Source organism: Anomalospiza imberbis, chromosome 2 (genome assembly GCF_031753505.1).
Source record: "Anomalospiza imberbis isolate Cuckoo-Finch-1a 21T00152 chromosome 2, ASM3175350v1, whole genome shotgun sequence".
NCBI lineage: Eukaryota > Metazoa > Chordata > Aves > Passeriformes > Viduidae > Anomalospiza > Anomalospiza imberbis.
Genome location: NC_089682.1, coordinates 27,367,033 through 27,389,440, shown reverse-complemented (window position 1 = coordinate 27,389,440; position 22,408 = coordinate 27,367,033). Strand labels below are relative to the sequence as shown.

The following is a 22,408-nucleotide window of genomic DNA, read 5'->3' as shown; positions in this document are numbered from 1 at the left end:
TTTTCCTCTATGTGCCCGCTGCCCACAGGCTGCCACTGAAGCCTCTTATTCCTCCCAGGCTGCAGAACGGTTGCTCCCATCCTTCAGACCAGTGAGATTCAACACCATAACTAGTGACATGTTTGCCTCAATTAAACCTCTGGCCTCTGTGAATCATCTCCCTTTCCTCCCCCTCTTTTCCATGCTATTTTGTGCTATTAATGTCTAAGTCCTTTGAGAGGGGGAAAAACCCAACAAGGTGACACAGGCCCATCAAGGAATTTCTTTCTCCCTTGCAGTGCTTTTTACACTAATATTTCCAGATGCTGGGGCATGGGGTGTTCATCTTGTGTCCTTGGCCATTTCAAGTTTTATTGACTGCACATGAGCTGAAAGATATTTGCTTACCCTTTGATCAAACCCAAGTACTTTTCTGCCAGATGAAATGTGTCATCAGGCAAATTTCCTGAGCAAGTTTCCATGCAGGGGCACATATCCCTGGACTTGGCCATCTGTAACACATAGTCCAGGCACTTCCCCAGCAAGGAATGTTTACACCACTGTTTTCCCATCCTGTCTCAGCCCTAATGAAGGCCTGAAACAGGGTTTATCTGCCCTCGTTTTTCTGTGTAGAGTTGTAAACTCAGAGCTTGTCACTCCAAGCCTCCTCTTTTAAAAAAAATTTCCATTCTCATTTCCTTGTGACCTGCTGGGTCACCTTCCTCTAGTGGTGTATGCAGGAGAGCTTGAAGAATAGGAACTCTGGGGGAGAGGCAACACTGTAGTGTGGGGTTTAGGCTCCTGAAAGCTGTTCACTGCTATTCTGAAGTTTCAACAAAGGAACAGAAGATTCCTGGGGCCACTTGGAGTTTTCATACTAGGTTCTCCATCCTGACAGCCAGTTAATAAACAGAGGTTTTTCTGCACAAGGGAACCATTCCTACCAAAATGCTGGTATTATCCTTCATGTGACAGAAACCTCATCCTCTTGTTAAGGTTATGTGCTCAAAGCGGAGCACTTAGATGAGTTTGGAATTTGCAAACCTCAAAAAATTCCACAGTTGTGCAACACTGACATGTCACCTCTTCTTTGCTTCGACTGGTATAATCTGATGACAGTGAAATGTGTGAAAAAGATCATCTGAGGGACCATTTCAGGGTGTTCCTGCAGCAAGGCTGATTTTCCAGCTAGAGTATAAATTAATGCCTATGAATTGGGGCACTGCCATTCCAAATGCGGTCCAGAGATTTAGATATCATAAACCAAATCACCTGAGCTCAGACTTGGATTTTGAGACACTTTCTTGCTTTTTGAACACTTGCTGAACACAGCCAAATGGTTGGCTTCATGGACTTGATTAAAATGGAAATATTTTGTGCTTCTAGGACTAATGTTTTCTTTTATCTTAGTACCCAATGAATTTGTTGGCTTATGCACCTGCCTAAATGCCTCACAAAGATAATACATATTTATTCTTGTGTTTATCAAGCTAAAAATTGCATGTAGTTGATCAGTTGTGCTGATCATACTTTCCTTATAGAAACACATTACCTATTGTATCTGCCAGATATCCTACAAAAGACAAAGATTTATTTTCTTTTAGGTGAGTAAAAGCCATAAGATCTGGTAGTTTCTTCCCAAATCAGTAAGTTATACCATGGCAGATATTACTAACAACCTGTTTCAGCATGTGTTTGAGACAGACCATCAGAGCTGAGGAAGGGATTAATTTCCAGCTATGGGTTAGCAGTATGCATGGTTCTACTCCCACCAAAGGGGCAGCCAGGTGTAACTGCTTCTCCCCTCATGTCCCACGTGAGTCTCTGTGTTGGCAGTGGCTGGGGTACAGTTAATTTTATTAATGGCAGCTAGTATGGGGCTATGGTTTAGATTTGTGACCAAAAGGTGTTGATAATTCAGAGATATTTTCAATATTGCTGAGCGGTGCTTATGCAGCACCTTTTGTGCCTCTCACCCACCCCATCAGTGAGAGGGCTCTGGGTGCACAAGGAGCTGGGAGGGGACACAGCCAGGACAACTGACCCCAACTGACCACAGAGACATCCCACACCATATGGTGTCATGCTCAGCATATAAAGCTGGGGAAGAAGAGGAAGTGGAGCCCATTCAGAGTGATGGTGCTGGTGTTCCCAAGTCATTATTACATGTGATGTAGCTCAGCTTTCCTGGGGATGGCTGAGTATCCCCATGGCATACTGAACGGCCCGTGGAAAGTGGAGAATGGATACCTTGTTCCGCATTGCTGCATGTGTGTAGCTTTTCCTTTACCTATTTAACTGTCTTTATCTCAATCGTTATCTCACTTTTACCCTTCTGGTTTTCTTCCCTGTGTGGGTGGGTGTAAGTGACTGTCTGTCTGGGGCTGGACTGTCAGCTGGGGTTAAACCACGACCTTCCTACCCTTGTGTTTTCAGTTACCTCTGCACCTTCTTCCTGTATCTGGCATTTGGGTCCTCCCTAGCACCCTTACCTCACCTCCTAAACAGATGTTATCTCACCAAAATCACGCTCACCCTGCCCTTCACCCACTCCCACTGTCTCAGGCAGAAGACAATCTCAGAGCTGGGTGGGTTTCTGCAGCCAAGTGGGATGAGCAGCTGTACAACAGAGCGGTGACTGCATGCAGTCAGCTCAGGGAGATACCTCCGTCTGGACTGCTATGCTCACCAGGAGCTCTGTGAGGTGGTGATCATCCCCTGGCTCCTCCAAGCTCTTAAACTGTAGGAAAGTGGTAAATGTTCATGTCCTATCCTCCTTTAAAGTGACTCCCAGAGCACCAGTGATACACAGCTCTGCAGCATCTGAACGAAGCATTTGCTATTTATGTACATAAATAAATGCTCTGGGAGTTCCAGCCTCTGCTTTCAAATCAAGCAGACAAAATATTGCAACTCCTTTTCATGAAAAAGATTTCTAAAAGAAGAGAACATGGACAGGATTTTGGGTTTAGAGGCATCAGGTTTTGCTGGGGAACTACTCTTTTTCTCTTTGTTTGGGTTTTTGTTGTTTTGTTTGAAAGTTTTTGTCCTGATCTTCTCCAGGTTCTCTAAGGGGGTGTCAAAGTAATTTGGTCATTCAGAGAGAGCCTCATTTTTTTCTTTATACTTTTTTTTTTTTTTTTCATTTTCTTTGCCCCCTAAAGGAGACAGCAGTTTTCTGGGGGGGTTGCCTCTGCAGGACAATGCTGGTGTGAGCTGTCCCTCCTCCCCATGCCACGAGGATGGATAAGCCATTGCACATACATGGTATGCAAATGAAAAGGTGCCTCTAGGGTGTCACACACATATTCACACTTGATTTCCTCAGTTAGCAAACTAGAGACCCTTTTGTCAATGAAATCTACTGAACTAATTCTCTTATCAGTGCTGGCCACAAAACATCAATGTTAACCCTTGAATCACTTTGCAGCAAAAGGATATGAAAAAACGTGATGCCCTTTTACTCCTACAAATTACAAATCTACAAATTGTCCCATGTTTTCTTTATAGCTGAACTGAAACTCAGTTACAAAAAAATACAGAGAGATGGGATTTCCTGGAGCTACTGGTTAAGTAACCCTAATAAGTCCTGCATGGGATTATCTTAACAGATGAAAACTGGAGAACAAATGAGCAATAGTAGATCCTTAGATCAAAGATTCTGATTTTTCCTCAAATGATAAGCATTCTCTCCCTTTGCTGGCAAGGCTAGTTGGAAGCAGAAATTGCTTAACTGGAGCTGGGTTTATTGTTTGAACATAATTATCATCACTGAAAGATTTCACATTGAGCTTCCAGATGATTTTAAGTCAAAACCAGATGAAGTGCATAGAAACATCAGAATACTTACATTCCTTGGTGTTGGGAGGCGCCAGTAAGCACGAGTAGCAAACCATCCCGTAGATGTTCCGAGGTCTGTTTTCCAGCATGTAGTAACTGCAGTGAAAGGCAAGAAGAGGCAAAACAGTGCAAATTAATATGATATGACTGAACATGGTTCAGCAGCAACCAATTATAGGGAGATAAAATCATTTAAAAAAACTTTTATAAGCCAACTGAGGCAAAGATTATTCTTTTTTTTTTTTCAAATTGGCTGAATAGACGCTGTGTTTCTCTTCTTCCTTTCCGCCTAAAATATAATTAATCAAACATCTAGACATGACAAGAAGTGGTAACATTGCCTAAAACAACATTAGCCTCCCTGCTGAGTTCAAGCTGCAGTTTACAGCATGCCCTGAAATAAGATTTTTCAGAGTAAGAGAATGCAGTTTTTTGAAGCAGTAATCTTTCAAGCAAGACCACCAGTTGGATATGGTTAGCTAATTTTACTCACAAACACCATAAGAATAATCTCTGTAATCTTAGAACCAAATCTGAGCCAGATCATAATAAAAAATACAGGGAAAAAACAACCTCAAAGAGCAAGGCAGATTAGGTTTTACAGGTTTGGTTTGTCTTTTTTTTTTTTTTTTTTCATTTCCTTGATGTATTGTTTATAAATTAGTCCTTGATAGTGGAATTAAAGTGTGAAGGAAAGGTTTTCATAATTTGAACTTCTGGGCTGCTAATAAAGTTAGTGTTGAAATATGGTAATTGGCTACTCAAGAGCTGGAGCCACATGCACCCTAATGAGTAATTACATCAGAGTCATACATATGTTGATGTAACATCATACTGTTGATGTTACAGATATGTCTTTACAAATCACTTGTAAATCACTACATATTTTAATGAAGAGATGAATAAATTCTTAATCTATTCTGCGGAGACAGGAACTCAACACTACAAACATTTTGTGCAACTGGGGATCTGTTTTCTGCTCTTATATACCTGCCTATGCATGTGAAGTATGGGGTTTTTCTGGAAAATGCATGCATTGTTAGGACATCACTGCTGAAATGGTCCAAAATCAGTTGGTGTAACAATGAATGACAAATAAGAGATATAGGTCCAGGAAATGGAATACACAGACATGCAAAGGGGAGACAGGGATTGGAGCAAACTCAGAGAGCAGGGGAACTACACATAGTTCCTCATTTCTTTCTTACTGGTTTTAAAAGATTCACCCTCACTTCATCCTTCAAATATCTCTTGTGCCTCATGTGCCACTCTACCATTCTCGCAGGAGCAAAACTTCATCTTTCCTCTCTTATGGGGTGTACATAATTTTAGGTTGTAGAGCAGGTAATAAATACACAGGGAAAGGTTGCCAAACCACAAAAAAAAAAGAGTGGAAGCCCAAAGATACATATAAATCTATGAAGAAAAATACAGGACCGTTAGGATGCACAGTCCAATAGCTGTGTTGGTTTAGGAAAGATAAACAATCCTTCTGACAATTAATTAAATCAAGCTGGTGGAAGAATTCTTGGTTTTCACCACAATGCAGAATGGTGGAGGACATGTAAGGAAAATTGAAGAGGATACTTGTGGTAGGCAACCATTCACTCATGTGAGTAGGAAACTCTGCAGTTGCAAGCATAATGACTCACCCCCACAAAGCGCTGGCAACAGATTTGTGTTTCGGGTTACTTTCCAAAGCACCAGATATTAAAGGTAATGTTGGAAATATGTGATAGCTTTATATCACCAACTACAGAGAAGTGACCCACTAATGACAAAATAAATTTTCAGAGTATTGCTCTTTCACTATGATGTTTATTCTTTCTTTCCTTGGCACCTGCCAGGCTCAGGTTTGGAGAGGCTACAGGCAAAATCCAAGAATAGAGGCTAGACTGAAAAATGGACTTGTTTTCCTGCTTAACGCCATATTGGCTTATCTCGGGCTAACCTTGGTGGTGTCATTCCAGACTCAGGGACTTGGACCCAGATTTAGTTCTGCCCTCCCACCATAACAGGGAGCCTGGGACTGGGGCAGGAGGTGGAGAGGGGTGGGTGCTGTTCTCAGCAGGGAACAGTGTGCAGAGAGACACCAAGGAGTATCCTTGGTGGAGGCATTTGCTGCCTTATCCAGAGCAGCAAAAGGGTGGGACTTAGTTTCATTAGAAATTCACTGGCTAAACCTTTTTATGCCGAAAACAGAGGAGCATTCACTCCTTCTCTTAAAACCTCTCAGAGGACTGATCCTGTATTTGCTGTGTCCATGGACAAACACAGGAAATGAGGAGATGGCAGCAGAAGAAGCATTTCTGACTGCATTTAAAAAGAAAATGATCCCATTGCAATTCTAACTTGTAAGGGGACTGGAGACTTATCCCAAGCTGAAAATAGGTGCTGGGACAGCATAAGGAATACGGGTAATTATTGTACTTGACCTGTTCTTACTCCTTATGGCCACTACTGAATGAGGACAGACAACCAGGCTACAGGGACCCTTGCTCCTTGTAGTCAGCTGTGATCTCAGTCTCACTCCAGGAACACCTAATGGATCACCCCATTGAGGGAAATAGTCTGAGTCACACATAATTTCCACATTCTTAACCTGTCTATTTGGCATGATGGAAGAGCTTCTGGGCAGGGAGCAGAGCACAAAGCCTGCAGTGTCTCAGGAGGTTCAGTCTAGGTACCTCTAGAGTTCACTGGCAACTGGACTTTGGTTTTGAGGATCACAGCTTTGGAACTAAGCCTTTATAATCTTCCCTGTCTTGCAGACTTCCTGTGAGCATGACAGTGTTATTTCTATTTTATATGAGAGGGAACACAAAGAAGCAGTGGATGACCTCTCCTCTTGTACCAAAGGCCTCCTCCTCCTCCCCTAAAATTGGTCATCAGTAATAGTGGAAAAAAAAAAGAAAACAGAAGGAAAAATATATAATTATCCATCACTTATTTTAAGATAAAGTACAGGAGATGCCTCTTGTAACCACTGGGAAAGGCTGCCCCTTCAGTGGTATTTTGTCTGAAAACCTTTGTGCAGAATGTGCCATATGCTCATCTTTTCCTCAAGCTTCTTTACCGAGCTGGTGAAAAATAGCAAAGGGATGAGATGTCCTTAAGTGCAAACAGCAGCATGTGGGCTGTTACCTTGGGCAGGTCAGCAGTATGTTATGGAAGCAATCCTCTAAAAATGGAAACCTTGTTTTTATCCCTCACATCTGCTCAGGGGCTGTCTGAGGTTTATTGCCCAGGCAAGGGAGCACCCTGTCAGCTGCCACTCACCCTGGTACCTGGCTGTCCCTGTGGCACAGGGGACAATAAGGACAATCAGCTACTCACCAGCTCTCTGCTCTGACATACAGGCTCTGCATTTCACCCACCAGCACACAGGAGCAAACTCTGAAGACTCTAAGTAGCATGAGGAGTCAGGGCAGCTTCAGAGCTTGTTTTAGCTTATATTTAGTTTATCTAGAGAATTCCATCTATTCAGGCTTGGGCTGAGAGGGTGTTTCTCCTTAACTGCTGGCTTTGCCAAACAATTCCAGGACCTGAGTGTTGCAGGAGGAGCGGCACACAGCCAGATTCCGGCAGACCAGTTTCTGCTACAGGCCACACCTGTGCAAACACGATGTTTTGAGACTTCTCCCCAAGCACCAGCTGTGCAAGCTGATTATTTTCAGCCAGCACCCTGCTCCCACCTGGGTGACCTCATTAGTCCTGACAAAAATTGCAAAACAGCAACTGTGACCACTATTTAAGTTTCTTGCTCTTTATGATGTATGAGGGGAAGTCAAGAGGGAGCTTTTTCAAGTTACATCATCAGTCTGTTTGGCTGACAGCTAGACAAGTCCTTAATTTTATTTGTAAACTGTGAAAATTTCACAAAGACTTACTGATAAAATAAACCTGGAAGCTTGCAGGGCCTCTTTAACAGGGCTTCCTGTACTATAAGGAGTGTGAGTTATACAGCATCTGCAAACTGCACAAAAGCCAAATGTCAGTAGGAATTACTCTCTAAACCAGAGAGGAATAGTGGCAGAAGCTGAAAAGGTATATAAGGTGAGGTTGTATTTTAGAGTATTTACTCACCCTACCAAAAAAAAATCATCAAAAGTGCATATATATGCTTGAGTTTGCAGACTTTCAGATGTAATATTGTCAAGGAAATACCTATCCAATTTAGCACTTTCTTTCTCACCATTATAATGAGAATTATATGAGTGCAAGACCATTACAAAGGTGGGCTTAATAAATAGCACCTATTTTAAGCCCCTTCAGCCAGCCCTGAAACTTGTTTTGACTCTGAACAACACTACATACACTACTTTAACAGCTCCTCAGATTCCATTCTGTTGTGTAGAAAGGACCCCAGAGACTAAAATGCCTTGGTAAATCTCACTGAACAGCTATGTTAGCTAATACTGTCAACTACTGACAAATGTGCCAGCTGTTCACATCTGGAGAGGAGATATTTTATGTCCCTAAACATGCTGTAGTGCCAGCATAGACCCTAAAGGGTATTTAAGGTGCTGTCATGCAGCTCATATGTAGGAGGCAGGACTCAGAAGGTGGCCCTCTGAAGCTACAGCTGGAGGCCAAGCTGGATTTCTTCAAGTGTTTAAATGGAACTGCATAGCTGTGCTTGTTCCCTTTCCATTTCTAGTAAGAGGAAAAAGTTTTCTAGTTGTTCCAAACAGTGAGATTTCAGTAAGATTAAAAACATCTTCTTTAGGTCCCTTCCAGGCCTAACTATTTTATGATTCTGTGTTTATTAAACTCACCAATGCTTTTGAAGCATTTAAATGTATTGTTTTAGTAGAGATGAAAAAGCATAATTTACCAGTATTGTACCTACAGTCAGCTTTGACATGGAGAGGCTGTCAGAGGTTCTGACATCTGAAAAGTACCTCCCAGTAGAGGGAGTACCCAGTACCTCCTCTACCTCTCCTTGGGTAGAGCAAAGGTCTGTGGATAAGTCCTTACCCTGGGAGACAAGGACCACACTCTGCATCATTCTCCTGATCCCCAGGTGTCATGACTGTGGCTCGGAAAAAACCCTCGCAGTCCTTGTGCCGTCTGCATATCTGGTAACCTCCTTTGGAAAACTTCTCAGAAGGGCAGGGGATGCAGCCATAGTCCTCATCTTTGGTGCCATATCCACATGTCTGCAACAACACACAGTCACTCAAAAGCAGTCTTGTGCTGCACACCAACTTCTAGCAAAAGAGAATGTTCACAGCCTGCCCCATTGGCCTTGCAGCACAAAGGGAAGGGAGTCTGTCCTTTGGCCTGTTAGTGTTTATCCTAAAAAGACCGTGCAGGGATATGAGGATGCAGCACACTGTGTGCTGGAGAGAGAGAAGGGGGAACTGGAGAATCATACTGTTTGTAAGTAGCTCCCCATACTACTTCTATCATAGTCCAGCAAATTGTGGAAGTGAATTTCAGCTGCTGCTTGGATAGAAAGTGAACTAAAAATGGAAGAATAGGTAAGACTCCTACAGGAGAACACAGCTGCAGCAGGGCTATCAGCAGTTTCAGGCTAGGAGACCCCAGAGGGAACCCAAAAGGCAATGTTTGGATGAGATTTTGTAACCTCTGAACTCACATGTCCCAGCTGAACATTGCATTTAGATTAAATAAAACTAAACTGAACTAGTTATTCAAACATACTTGTCTGGGACTACCAACTGTGTGAAATGCTTGTAATAGGATGTTTATCCCATTAAAACCAAACAGGATTTCTTTTTTTTTTTTTTTTAATAAGCAACAATTATCTACTGTAAATCAAATGGTTACTTAGGAACCATAATTTAAAATATTGCAGAAACATCCAAGTTCCTCTAGTGCTGAAATATCTTAGCAGGAGAGCAAAATTAACTTGTCAGTGTGAGGGCAAGCAAGCCAGACTGACCAATTTATCACTCTGTGCTGGAATGTCAGCATCAGACTCTAAATAACTACTGAGATGAGAACAGACTCAGAGACTGTGTATGGAACTTCTACCTTTCCATTTTTACAGTATTCCTTTTAACAGGCTGCTCCTGGGATATGGATTGCTGGCGTGCATGCAAGATGCCTCTCTCCCACGGCACACTTGGAGGTGTGAGTGCTCCTGCTTAGGCATCCTCAGCCTTCCCATTTCCTTTCCTACGCATTACTTCCACACAACAAAGCACTTGGGTTTTTTGCATTTAGTGCTTGATGTGTTCCCCCCAGCAGCAGAAGAAGCTGGTGTTACCATGTAAGGTTCTTCACCCGGCTCGCACTTGGGGCAGTCATGGCACATGCCAGTGGTCTGGTTGTAGTACTCGTTCTCACCGCAGTTGGAGTATTCGGCACTGGCAGAGTACACCAGGGAGACCTGTCACCAGAGAGCATTCCAGAGCACTGTCACTTCCACTGCCATCGTCCTCCATGCCTCACCCCCTCCCCTTGCACATCTGCTGTGGTTCAACAGGCAGCAGGGCCAGCACTGCAGAGTGAAACACACCTAAAGCTCAGAAGCAGAAGTGGTGACACTATTTAAATGGAAGCAGATGCACGTTTCAGCAACCTGGTACTTCCAAGAGTTTCTCAGAGACTGAAATTCATGCTTGTTGGCACTGCCATGCCTTAAAACACTGAAGGCCACAGTTCCTGACCTGTTAACTCCCATGTTCTCCCACACAAGCAAATGCCTGAGCTCACACCCTCATGACTCCCAGCTCTAATGAGCCTTCATAAATGTGACTGCAAGGGACAATTATAACAACCAGAGATAATGCACTGCCTCAGGCCTCAACCACAATAGGGCTGTGCTTCATGTCACAGCCAGGCTAACGTGCTCTTCCAGCACTTTCTGTCTCTGCTCCGTCCTGGGTCCTTCTTCCCCCTCCTTCCTAGCAGCCACGGTTTAAACTGCACATTCTCAGGTGTTTTATGGAATGAAAATGATCTACATTGAGGTTCAGTCCCTAGGTCATGTGTGGGTCTGCTACCATTCACAGGTGGTTATGAATAACCCAAGCAGAACACTCTTATCTTTGCACACTACAGAGACATGTACACACAGAATACCTACCATCAGGAAAGGGAACACGTGAGTCCATTTACGTTCACTCAGGTGAGCCATGCCCTCTTGATATTTTACCTGAAAAGATAGAATTCGTGGTTGTTTATGAACATGAGTAAATATTTGTGTGTGTTGCCAAAATACGAACAGAAGGGCTCATAAGCAGAACAAAGGTTACATGGGAGCAATGCCCAGAGGTCTAAACAAAGAGAGGGGGAGATGTGCACGTGCAGTCGTGCACACACACGGACACCACACCCCCTTACTGCACATCTCTTTCCTCTCTTCAAAAAGATAATGGCAGGAGGGGATCCACTCTTGCCATACCTAGAAAAACCTGTAAAAGATGAGGCTTGCTGAGGAATCCTCCCATAGAGGAATAGAGGGCTGCGTCTTGACCACTAAATGAAGGCGGTAAATGAAGTCTTGACCACTGAAATGTAGCCTGGCTTATGTCCACACCAATTAGTGCTTGACCACACTACATCAGGTTTGTCTGGGAAAGATCCGTATGGAGCAGCCAAAGCAGAGCCAGGGAGTGACCCAATGGCAAGCAGTGTGGGCAGTCAGGACACCAGGGCTGCACTTTCCTTGCCAGCTCCTGTGGATACACTGAGAAAGTCCAGAGCTGCTCTCCCTTCTTTAGCAAGCATCAGCTGCTTTTTGTTCTTGATAAGCAAACTGCAGATCTGAGAAGTAAAATCCAAAGAAGGAGCCAAACCTTATATTCAAAAAGCCATTGAAACAGTTGGGAAAAAGAAAGGCTGAAATCAATGTTACAAACATATATGGTAATTTATTTAGTTTCTTAAAATGATTAATTTTTAATAAGAGTTAATGTTCCTTGTTCAAGTACTGGATTTCTTTCTAAGGTGAAAAAAGAAACAGGAGAAGGAGGCTCAAATTGGGTTTTTTTAGCATGATACAACCTATTTAATTATATTGTTACAGCACATAACATGCCCTGGGGGTTTTAGAGCTCCAAATTGCAAGTGTTTGAGATACAGTTGCAACACTTTGCTCCTACCAGATGTAAACTACTCTTTCAATTTTCCATGTCTCAGACGCTGGGAGACTTTCAGCCTCCCAGAAGAGTACAATTACTGCTTTGTGCCACATTCAAGCATACAATTTATAAGAGAGCAGTGCTCTAGTATTTGAGATAGCTGCTAACATTTACATTTTTAAACACTAAGTAGATTAAGCAAAGATTATATCACTCCAGCATCAAGCTATGAACTTGCTTTATATGTTCCTTCCAGCAATTGGGCTAGCTGAGACAGGTAACTGGGTAGGTGGGTGGACAACCTGAATCATGAATATATTCGTTTGTGCAGGAAATTGCACTTTGAAACCTAGAAACAAAAGAGAATCAGAGATAAATCGTCCTAAATCAGGAGGTAAGAGATGGAAAATAGTAATTCCATTGTATAAAGTGTCAAACATGAAGTTGGATGAAGGCTTTGTCTGTGGCAGTACAGTTGCCTGGAAAAGTTCCAAGAATATTGTGTTAATGCATATGTATGTTAAACTGCACCCTAATTATAAAAGAGTTTGTAAGACCTTAGATATTAATATTATTAAGGCCCCACTGATACAGCTAAATTATCACATTTATTTTAAATCTGGTCTGAGGCTGCTCAGAACCAAAAATTTCACCAGTAAATGTTGAATCTGTAACTTTACAGTAAGTCTATCTTACAGCAAAACCATGCTTCAGTTGCTTTCAAGCCACCCAGATGTTCACTCTTTGAGGTACTTGTATGCAATCATAGCCAGATTTGAAAAATGGAAATGAGGAAGTATAGCCCACTAATGTTCCATACAATCTTCTTCATTTGGCATTTATTTACATAAAATGTTGAAAGTGTCAAGTTATACATACATAAATAAAATATTTTTCTCTCTCTTAATATAAATATGCATGTGGGGTATGTTTTGTATGTAAACATACTCTTTTTTCGCCCTGCATTCCTTCATCTTATGCAGCAATATGTCAAGCATATGGGAAATAATTCTTTTAACTGGAAAAAGCCATTTTAAAGTGCTAGATTAGAACTCCAGGGGAGACTTTTCCCACAGATTGCAATATCAAAAAAGTTAAATTTTGGTATTCATACTCCCATTCAAGTACACTGCCATAAATTGGCTGTGTTATTTCTGCTGGTTTTATTTGTTTGTTTGGTTGGGGTTTTCCTCCTTTGGTGTTAAAACTCAAAACCCTTATAACGCAGGTGCGAACATGGGAGTGGGGGGAGGGAGATGAAGGAAGTTTCTGGCAGTAGGGCCACAGGTACTAACACTACCTGTGTTAGTAGTCTCCTGTATTCAGCTGGGGAGATACCTGGAGGTATCTGCCAAGATATGCCAGGCTGCTCCTGGGCTTGCTGTCAGTTTTCAGGCATGGTAAGTTATATCTGCACCATGCTGTCACTCATTAATCCCATCCACACAACAAGGGGTCTTCTAGTGCCAAGACCACTTTTGTTTCTAGCTGGCACCTATGAAGACATGTTCAACCAGCCAGCTTCTGCTAAGAAGCAGAAAAAAGAGTGACCCCTAACCATTATGGCCCCTAACCATTAAAATAAATTAGTTCTTAATAAATTATTTTCCTTCTGCTGAAGCAAATCACTTTCTCCTGTGGGCTGGAATGAAGCAGTAAGCAGGAAGGAGCTGGAGGTGTATTTTTTGCTGGGACTCTGGTATTGCTCCTAAGGTATTCAGGATCTCCGTCTGCTTGTCTGCCAAGCCCTGTAGAGATCCTGATTTGTGTTTTTGTTTGGGACGTGTGGGTGTCTCCAGAGAGGAGGTGTAAAACCTAGATGGTGTCTTTGTGGATCAGGTGTGCAACACACAGCAAGTCTCATCATGACTAGCGGGGGTTGCTAATTACAGATATATTTGTCTTTTGGACATATTCATTAATAGCTGGTAAGAATATACATGTAAGATGACAGGAAGACTATTTTCCCAGTGGCAACCACAGCAAGAAATTCTAGAGACTAGAGACTCCCTGTCTCAGCTACTTTCCTGTAGATGCAAGGTAGAAAATTGGGGAACAGAAAAAAGAGATGACTGGGACCCTATTACTCAAATATTTCTCTTCTCAGACCAAAAATCCTTCCATACAGTCCTTGTGGTTTCCTAACAAGAACTGGTAGGTATAAATAAATAAGTAAATAATTAATTAAATAAGTAAACCACCAGGTAGAAAGTGTTTAGTTCATGCTGTCTAAACAAGAAAAAGTATCATTCATTGTAGTTAGCCTTCAAATTTGATAATTCACTTAGATTATTAGGTATCACTGATATGATTTATTTACAGCATCCATGATTATAATCAGAGTAAATATATGAAATGTGCAAACAATGAGGTTACCATAGCTGGTGGACTAAGCTAAATCTCACAGCTTTCAATGGATGACCTTACATGTTCTTCTAATTCTCTGGCTTCAGTAAGTAATACAGTTGAAAAATAATTTCCTATCATAGACTTTTCTGGTTTTTAAAATACAGTTTAAAATTGAGGAAAGAAAACACATGGATTGAAACACAGAAATGTTTCTCATGTAGACAGATGGGGACTTTTTCATATGTCTGTATTCCCGTAGTTTCATCATTGACATAGGTATGCTTCAACGACAGAAAACAGCCTTGTGAGAGGGAGAGGCACAACCACTGTCTCAAAAAACTTTGCCAATTTCGATAGGCCTATACACATTTCTTTTCTGGGGTTTCCTAAGCAGCAGTTTGGTTATCAGGTCTGTGGCTAGGAATGTAATCCCTAAGTAGTTGGCAAATTGGTATCAATCATCAATCCACATCCAAGATCCCAGCTAACAACAGCAGAATGCGAGAAAAAGGCTTTCATATAAATAAAGGTGGGCACATTACATGTCCTTCACAGGGCCACCAGCAAACCCAGCACTTGCCCTGAGTTCCCAGGGTTTATGGGAAGAACCTTACAAACCACCTCTTCCACAGATTATCACAGTTTTTTGCATGAGCTCAGTAGATAATCTCTGTATGCTCCCGATGATGCTAAATCCTTCTTAACTGAGATAAGCATATAATCCTCACTGCAGGGTCTCACAGGCTTCAGAGTTCAGCAGCAGAGTTCAGTCTGGCTCCAGACTTCTGAAAAAAGATGCAGTCTGAGTTTTGCTTTCAGAAGGGAAGCCCATCACTGAATGACAATGATGGCACTGCATGCTCAGGGAAAGAATAAACTCAGTGAGTTAAAAGTAAATGGAAACACAGAGATGATGGAAGAAAACTGTTTTGCAGCCTGAATTACAGTTTGCATTGTTCTTAAAAATAATTGTACAGAACATTATTACATTCGTAGGACACCACCAATGATACTGTTTCCCACTGTTTCTTTATCACTTTGACCTTGCAAACACCTTAAGAAATTCTTCAGAGAGATGTAAAAAGTGCTAAAATGATACAACTCTATTCTCCCTTCTTACCTGAAACATCAAAAGGCAGTGAGAACAGCCCAAGCTACACATAAAACTTTAATTGCCCTGTGATCTGGCAACCCTGTTAGAAAAACAATTGATTAATCAGGCACAGAAACAATACTTTTTCCAGTAGGAACAGTATTGACAAGAGGAGACAAAAGATTCTTTAATCTGTTAATGGGGGCACTGTATGCTGAGGACCTGGGGACAATCAAACCTTATGAAAAGCCATCCATCTCCTACAGAGTTGCTTATTTGGAAACTATGTCTGGAAGTTGATATTTGAGCCTGTTTTTTCACCTTACATAAAGACATGTGTCAGCTCTCAGGTAGGTGGCCCATCAACTTTATGAAACATTCTTAGGGGGAAAAAGAGGCTACCATGCAGGGAAAAAGCAAAAAGCAGAAAAGAAGGAAAGGCTTTTCTGTCGCAGGGACAATCTTTTTTCTTTCAGGATTTTTCATAGAGCAGCACAGAGGAATGAAAGAGAAAACAATTTCTATTTCTGCTCCTTGTTTTTCTCATGTGGAATGTGTTTGGAGAATTGTTTACCTGGGGTGATTGCTTGATTGGATTCTGGTGAGGATTGTTTGAGCCTGATGGCCAATCAGGTCCACCTGTGTCTGGACTCTCACGAGAGGGTCTTGAGTTGTGAGTCAGATATGGTAGTTAGAACAAGTAGGTTTGTAGTTTTAGTATCTCCTTTAAATAGTATATTAATGTATTTTAGTATAGTTATAACAAAGAAATCATTCAGCCTTCTGAACTGGAGTCAGACATCATCATTTCTTCCCACCGGGTTCACCTGCATTTACAATACTTTTCTAACACACTTTGCACGACTGACACACATTTCTGCAGAAAGGGGGCATTAGCAAGGTCAGAGACGACGCTGGGGTTTCCCATAGTGCACACACTGTTGGCTGGTACCGAGCCAGCTGTGCCCCAGCCCCCTTGCTGCTGGCATGGCCCTGATTCAGCCTCTTCCCTGGGCTGACATTTGTTTTACCTGCCAGCAGCATCCCTCCAAAACCTAACCCTGCCAGGCTGGGACTGCTGGAGAACCACTGTGGTCTCCATTCCCACTCCAAAGTCCACTCAGAGCACATGGGTCACAGGCAACTCCTCTCTGTTCTGCTCCAAGCCACTTGGGGATGTGAGAGGGGAGTGAGCGTAGGATGGATTTTTTTGGGCGAGAAAATGGTAATTAATTAATATCACAACCTGCTACCACAACATATCCTCATCAGTGATGTTCATGCTAGACAGACTGGTGTTTTGGTGGGGAGGTGATACTGAAGGGGAAAGGCACTCATGACCTCCTGCCATGGAGGCTACTGCAGTTAGTGACAGAATTTATTGAAATTGTAATTAGAATAAAAGTCCCATGGTGACCATTCAACAATATTTTCTTTATACATATAAGAAAATATTAGGGCAAAAATGTTAGCAGGGGTTTACATCTCTCCCAGTCAAAAGGCTGCCCTGATCTTAGGAGAGGTTACATAGGCTCTTTTGCTTTCCTATTGGTGTTTTACCATAAATAAATTTTAAAAATTATAAAAAACACCCAGAAACTTTATATTTCTGACATATATATATATATATATATATATATGCACACATACACACACACACACACACACACATATATATAAAATAGGGAAAAAATTTATAATGTTTTGGCCAGTCCCCAGAAGGATTCTCCTCAGTGGTACAGGCTTGCTTTCCACCTCTGCTTGTTTTTCTAAGGTGATTTCCATGAAGGCTTTCTGATTATTTTCAGCTCCTACTAATGTCTTCCAGAAAGTGCTACAACAGTCATATTATTCCTACTGGTTTCCTTGCTTAGGTATCTGTTTTCAGAGGGCTTGGGCTTTTCTTTTGAGAAGCATTGGCAACAGTGGTGGTGCTGGGGGCACATTAGGGCTGCACCCCATCCTCCCCAGCAGATCTCCTGCTCCACCGCCCAGGTGAGCTCACCCTGCTGCCAGCTCAGAGCTGCCAGAGGGCATCTGAGTTTTCCATGGAAAGAGTGGGAAGGTGAATCTTACATCACCATGAAAAATTGCAAGTGAACATGCTAGACTTCCCAGCCTAATACTTCTAAGACGAAAATTAATGAGCAGCAGCACAGTCATTCACTGTCTGATGGATTGTATCAGTGCCACATCTGCTCAGTGCTCTCTCCATCACCATTTCTTAAGAAGTTTCCCCATCTACTGCTATCCAAGGGACAGGAAACTTGTTTCTGGAATTTTGCTTCAAGGGGCAAGGTAAAACTGCTGATACAGAAACAATTTAGATTCAGAAGCTCTCCTGAGACAAGTATTGCTTTCTATTTGAAGCAGAAAATAAAAAGCTTATTAGAAAAGTACAAACTACCAAAGCAATGATGGTGCTCTTCTAACACTTTTTCCTTTTTGTTGTGCTTTACTCTTCTAGATGACAAATAACATAATAAGAACAGTCTGAATCTTGTTTGTCATTATTAGGACCAATAAGGATTTGAGCTCATACTTTGCTTCCATTTCTCAGGGTCTGTTCCTGGGAGCTGCTGATTACCTTCAAAGATCATAATATTTGGGAAGCAGATGATTTTTAGCATGGTGTAGACACTGTCATTCTTTAAATACAATAATGGTTGATTATTATATTTATTACTGTATTATCATTTAAATATAATAATGGTTGAAATTTAGAAATACTTTACACAAAGGAATTGAGGTGAAATCCTGCAGTGACCATTGACAGAATTTATTGAAATTGTAAATAGGAAAAAAGTCCCATGGTGACCATTCAACAAATAATTTCTGTTCTTAGCTCTACGGTGCATTTGCATTACTTAACTAAAAGCCAAATATTGTTCGAGAGATCAACACACAGTTCTAGTTTTTCCATGGTTTACATGAAAACATCTGAATTACTGCATCTGACAGGCACAGAGAATAGCAGCTGGGGTGCAGTGGGAAGGAGATACAAGAGAGCATGGTGGTGCCCCTGAAGGTACTGCATGGGGCCGGATGTTATCAGGAGGGTCCTGGCCATGAATTCTCCTTCGTTGTACAAGTGCATTGAACAATGCTGCAGCAGTTTCACTGTTTGACAAAGGTAATGGAGGCAGTATTATGTTGTGGCCATGTATATTTTGGTACTTGATATTAGAGTCCCAGAAAAGCGTCTTGTTTGTCAATGGGCCTCTGTCTTACAGACAAAGGGATACATATGCTGCCAACAAACATTAAGTTTTTTATTATCCTACTTTTTACATAACTGTGTTTGAAGGGGACTTCTTATTTTTGTAAACTAAAGGCTGGCTGCATTTAAATTCAAAACTGCATCCAAGCTGCCCAGGCCACCATTGTTGGGAAGAGCAGGGAGAGGGAGCAGAGGGAGGGGAAGCTCTCTGCTGGGAACAGGGGCCACACAGCGAGCAGGCGCCGTGCCGGGGTGCCCAAGGGGAGAGGCGGCTGCAGGGCACGGCTCAGGGCCTGGAGCACCAGCCAGGGCTTGCGGGCCCCGGGGCCCCTAGCAGGGGGTTGGGGCATGGTCCATGGGAGCAGCCCCCCATGTGCCCCATCCACCCACCCATCTTACGGGCATGGCTCCCCCTGGGGCTCCAGTGAGGGGAAGGGGCACAGAAGCAAAAACACAGCTCCCAGTCCCTGTGCTGGGCAGAGGAACACGCCTAAGCAACCAAATCCCCCGTATCTGTGGGTACTGGCGAGCTACAGCCTGCTGAGGCTATTTATGCCAACCAGCACATGTAGAGGCAGGAGAGGGAACAACCACCACCTTGGCTAAGAAGAGCTGAAGTTGCAGCCCATCACACGGACATGCCTACGGGAATCGCGTGTTTACAGGCATGCGTGTGTACACAAACACATCTATTTATACACACATGCCTTCAGAGAGGCCGACTGTCCTTCACATCTCTGTTCAGCCAGCATGTCCCAAAACTCCAGGAACATCCTAGTGCAGTGGCATCTCTATGGTCAACATTCTTAGTAGGGTTGTAATTACAAAGTACGTTGCCTTTGCTCCTAGAGAAGGAGGGATAAATGGGTTTCTCTGTTGGAATACTTTCTCTTTTGAGTTGATAATCATAAAATCTCTTCATAATTTCTCTGAGGCCCTCATTTCTTTTTTAATGAAGGTGTTTACATTCCTAATTAAGGAGTGCATTAAGCCTAGTGGTACCTTATCTGATAAACCCATTAGTAGGCTATGTCAAGCTGAGCCTTTCAAGGTAGCAAGCTAGCTTTAAAAACTGGTTATCCTCTGGGCTGAAATAGGCAAACCAAGAGCTCACAATTAACTTGGGTTAATTACAAAATACCAGAAATGTAATAATATATTTAAAAATACAACACAGGTGCTAATGACTTTTATTTTTTTTGTTTTCTCCTCCCCTTCTCCTTTTTTCTCCTCTCTGCAGGAGCTTACAGCCTGTCACTTTGTTCCCAGGTAACACCCCCCCATGCTCCTCAGGTGTTAACCACCTTTTTCTCTCATGTGGAGGGATTCATTAGCATAACAAGATTGATTCAAGAATTCTTGCTTCTGTGTTGCAGTTAGCATGGATTTTACTGGTGCTTTCTGGACCTGATGAACGAACTAGGCTTGAAATGTTTATTTTTTTTCTGTCAGTTGGTCTAATAAAAGACATTAGCTATCCTTCTGTGCCTATTCTCCCAACACCACCAACACACAACTCAGGAAAACTTTGAGACACCACTTCCTTGCCACACAAAGTGTCAGCTTGTGGAAGTAACCACTTGACCTCTTTCCTGTGAAGCAGCAGCCTTGTGACTGCGTGTTTGGGAACAGCTATTGCTTTCCAATATGGCACACTCAGCCACTTGCCATTGCAGCTTGCAGCCCAATACACTGACTTAAATAGGACTGGTTTTGAGAGACCAGGCAGGAGTCTTCAATTCAGTGATTGCTCTTTTGATGGGACCTCTAGGACCTGTCTCATGCTCTTTATGCATATGAGTGTCAAATATTTTATCAAAGGCCAAGGATTCTATGGTACCCTCTTTATTAGGAATTAAAGCTTCCTATCAAGAGGAACTTAGGAGCCAAGGACCACCTACCAAGGACATATTGTATATTTAATTTGTGCAATGTCTCTACTGTGATTTTGCAGGAGAGGGAATAGGCTATGAGCACCCATCTTGAAAGAGCAGGTCAGTAGTGTCCAGAGGAAGTCAGTAGTGTGCAGGGGCTGCTTGCTGCAGGTAGCTGAGCAAGCCTCCTGTCAGGGCAGGTGTGGGTCTGCCTTCCATGGGTCCCACTGGTGCCTCAGCCTTGATACCTGTGGCCTGGGAACTGAGATAACTGGAAACCATTGCACACGCTGCAGGCCACTCTGCAATATATGAAGGCCAAGCTTTGCCACCTGCTGACCTGACAGCAAGCACTCCAGAATGCACAGGAGAAGTGGGGAGTTCAGGCTGGCAAACTAATGACCTGGAAGGCAAGCCTTATGTGGTGTTCAGAAAATATATCTGCAGAAAGGAAGCCATATTCCTGCTGCTAGCACTGTGCCAGGTGAGATTTTCCTCTGTGCACTACCAGGTGTCTGTGCCTCCCTTCCCCAGCCACCTGGGGAGAGCTGCTGACTGCCTCTGGCTTGGCTATTGCTAGCCCCAGCCTAGATATTCTCTTCAAATATACTGTATTTCAAATCAGCTCTATATTTCTTCTTCTCCCCACTCCATTAATTGTTCATTTAGTTGATTCAGATGCCTTTTATGGTGCTACAACCCAACTAAGCTGCTGAGAAGATATTTTTATCACTCATAAGCACATCTACTGCCTCATCCCATTCCAGTGACATGGGCACAAGAAAACATGGAGATGCAGTTTCAGAAGCACTACCCTGTCCTGACACAGAGGTGATGTGATGGAAATATGGCAGAGCACTGTGGAAAAAATGAAGAGGATGGCACCAGAGAATAATCGACACAAAGCGAGTGTCATAGTCTTAAAGACTATGAGTGTCATGATCTTGATTTTTATCATCTAGATGTTTAGTGGCATGGTTAAAAATTTATAGCTATGTAAAGCTGCTTTTTGATAAAAGTCTTTGGACATGTCATAAGTCTGGCTGTAATTGTGAACCTTATCTCAGGTTTTATAATATTCTGTGTTGCTGTAGGAAAAACTAAATGAGGATAGGAAAGGGACCTCTGTGAAGCAATGACAGTTCTAAGATGTATGGAAGAAAAGGAGCCAGCGGGAGTATGTAAAGTTATTTCCAGAAACATCCAGTATGATCAAATAAATATAATCTTTTCTGTTACCTACCAGAAAGTGACACATTTTCCTACCAGATCATGAGGAATGTTGTTTTGAATAAATACAGGTCCTGACAGCTGCTTTAATAGTTATGTGTAATACCTCATCGGCCTTAAGACTTTTTAGACTTGGCTGCTCTCTAAAAATGAGAACTTCCTATAGCTTCTCTTAGAATCTTGGGAATGTGAAGCATCACCCACAAACAGCTGAATACCGTCTGTTCCCTCTAACTGCAGTGCTTGCTGAGAAAGGAGAAATACAGGGACAGCACTAATTGTACTGCAAATTTAAAATCGGATGTGAATCATCCTTCCCATAAAAAAACATTTGAATAGATTTAATACTGCCCCACCAATGGTTAATTTAATGTTTTGATTTACCATATGTCCCATAAGTGTTCTCTTTACACATTTCACAAGTGAAGGTTGGCAAAGCTCAATCTCCTGAACAGGATTCCAGCTCCACTGGGGGGCAGTGCATTAGCACATATATTAATAATGCACTCACCTGCTTCTGAGAAAGCAAGATTTCAAGCTTTCTCTGCTTCTGAGAAAGCAAGATTTCCAGAGAAATGTTTAGCTACCGTGAGACATTCTACTTAATAGAACAAATATGCACGAATAGCTCTCCTATGTGTACTGTTAGATCTAATTGCTAACTACACAACCAATGCTAACCTGAGGATCAAACCAAGTCTGAGTACAGAGATAGTTTAAGCTATTTATTGGCACCAGGATCAACAGATTCTAAATTAGCTACAAA

The 22,408-nt window shown here is 42.3% G+C and overlaps 1 protein-coding gene and 1 long non-coding RNA gene across 4 annotated transcripts in view; one reads left to right on the top strand and one right to left on the bottom strand.

Annotated features, from left to right (window-relative positions):
- EDAR (ectodysplasin A receptor) overlaps window positions 1-22,408 on the bottom strand; it is a 73,488-nt gene that overhangs the window by 16,121 nt on the left and 34,959 nt on the right. For all 3 annotated transcript variants that reach the window (XM_068180258.1, XM_068180260.1, XM_068180259.1), the window contains exons 2-5: window positions 10,880-10,948; window positions 10,058-10,180; window positions 8,800-8,981; window positions 3,830-3,915 (exon numbers count right to left, since the gene is read on the bottom strand). In XM_068180258.1, coding sequence (XP_068036359.1) covers window positions 3,830-3,915; window positions 8,800-8,981; window positions 10,058-10,180; window positions 10,880-10,930 — 442 coding nt within the window. In that variant the 5' untranslated portion in view covers window positions 10,931-10,948. The remainder of the gene's footprint in view (window positions 1-3,829; window positions 3,916-8,799; window positions 8,982-10,057; window positions 10,181-10,879; window positions 10,949-22,408) is intronic.
- Window positions 18,373-21,734, top strand: LOC137468474 (uncharacterized). The gene is made up of 2 exons (XR_010995961.1): window positions 18,373-18,451; window positions 21,082-21,734. It is a non-coding gene; the product is annotated as an uncharacterized lncRNA (long non-coding RNA).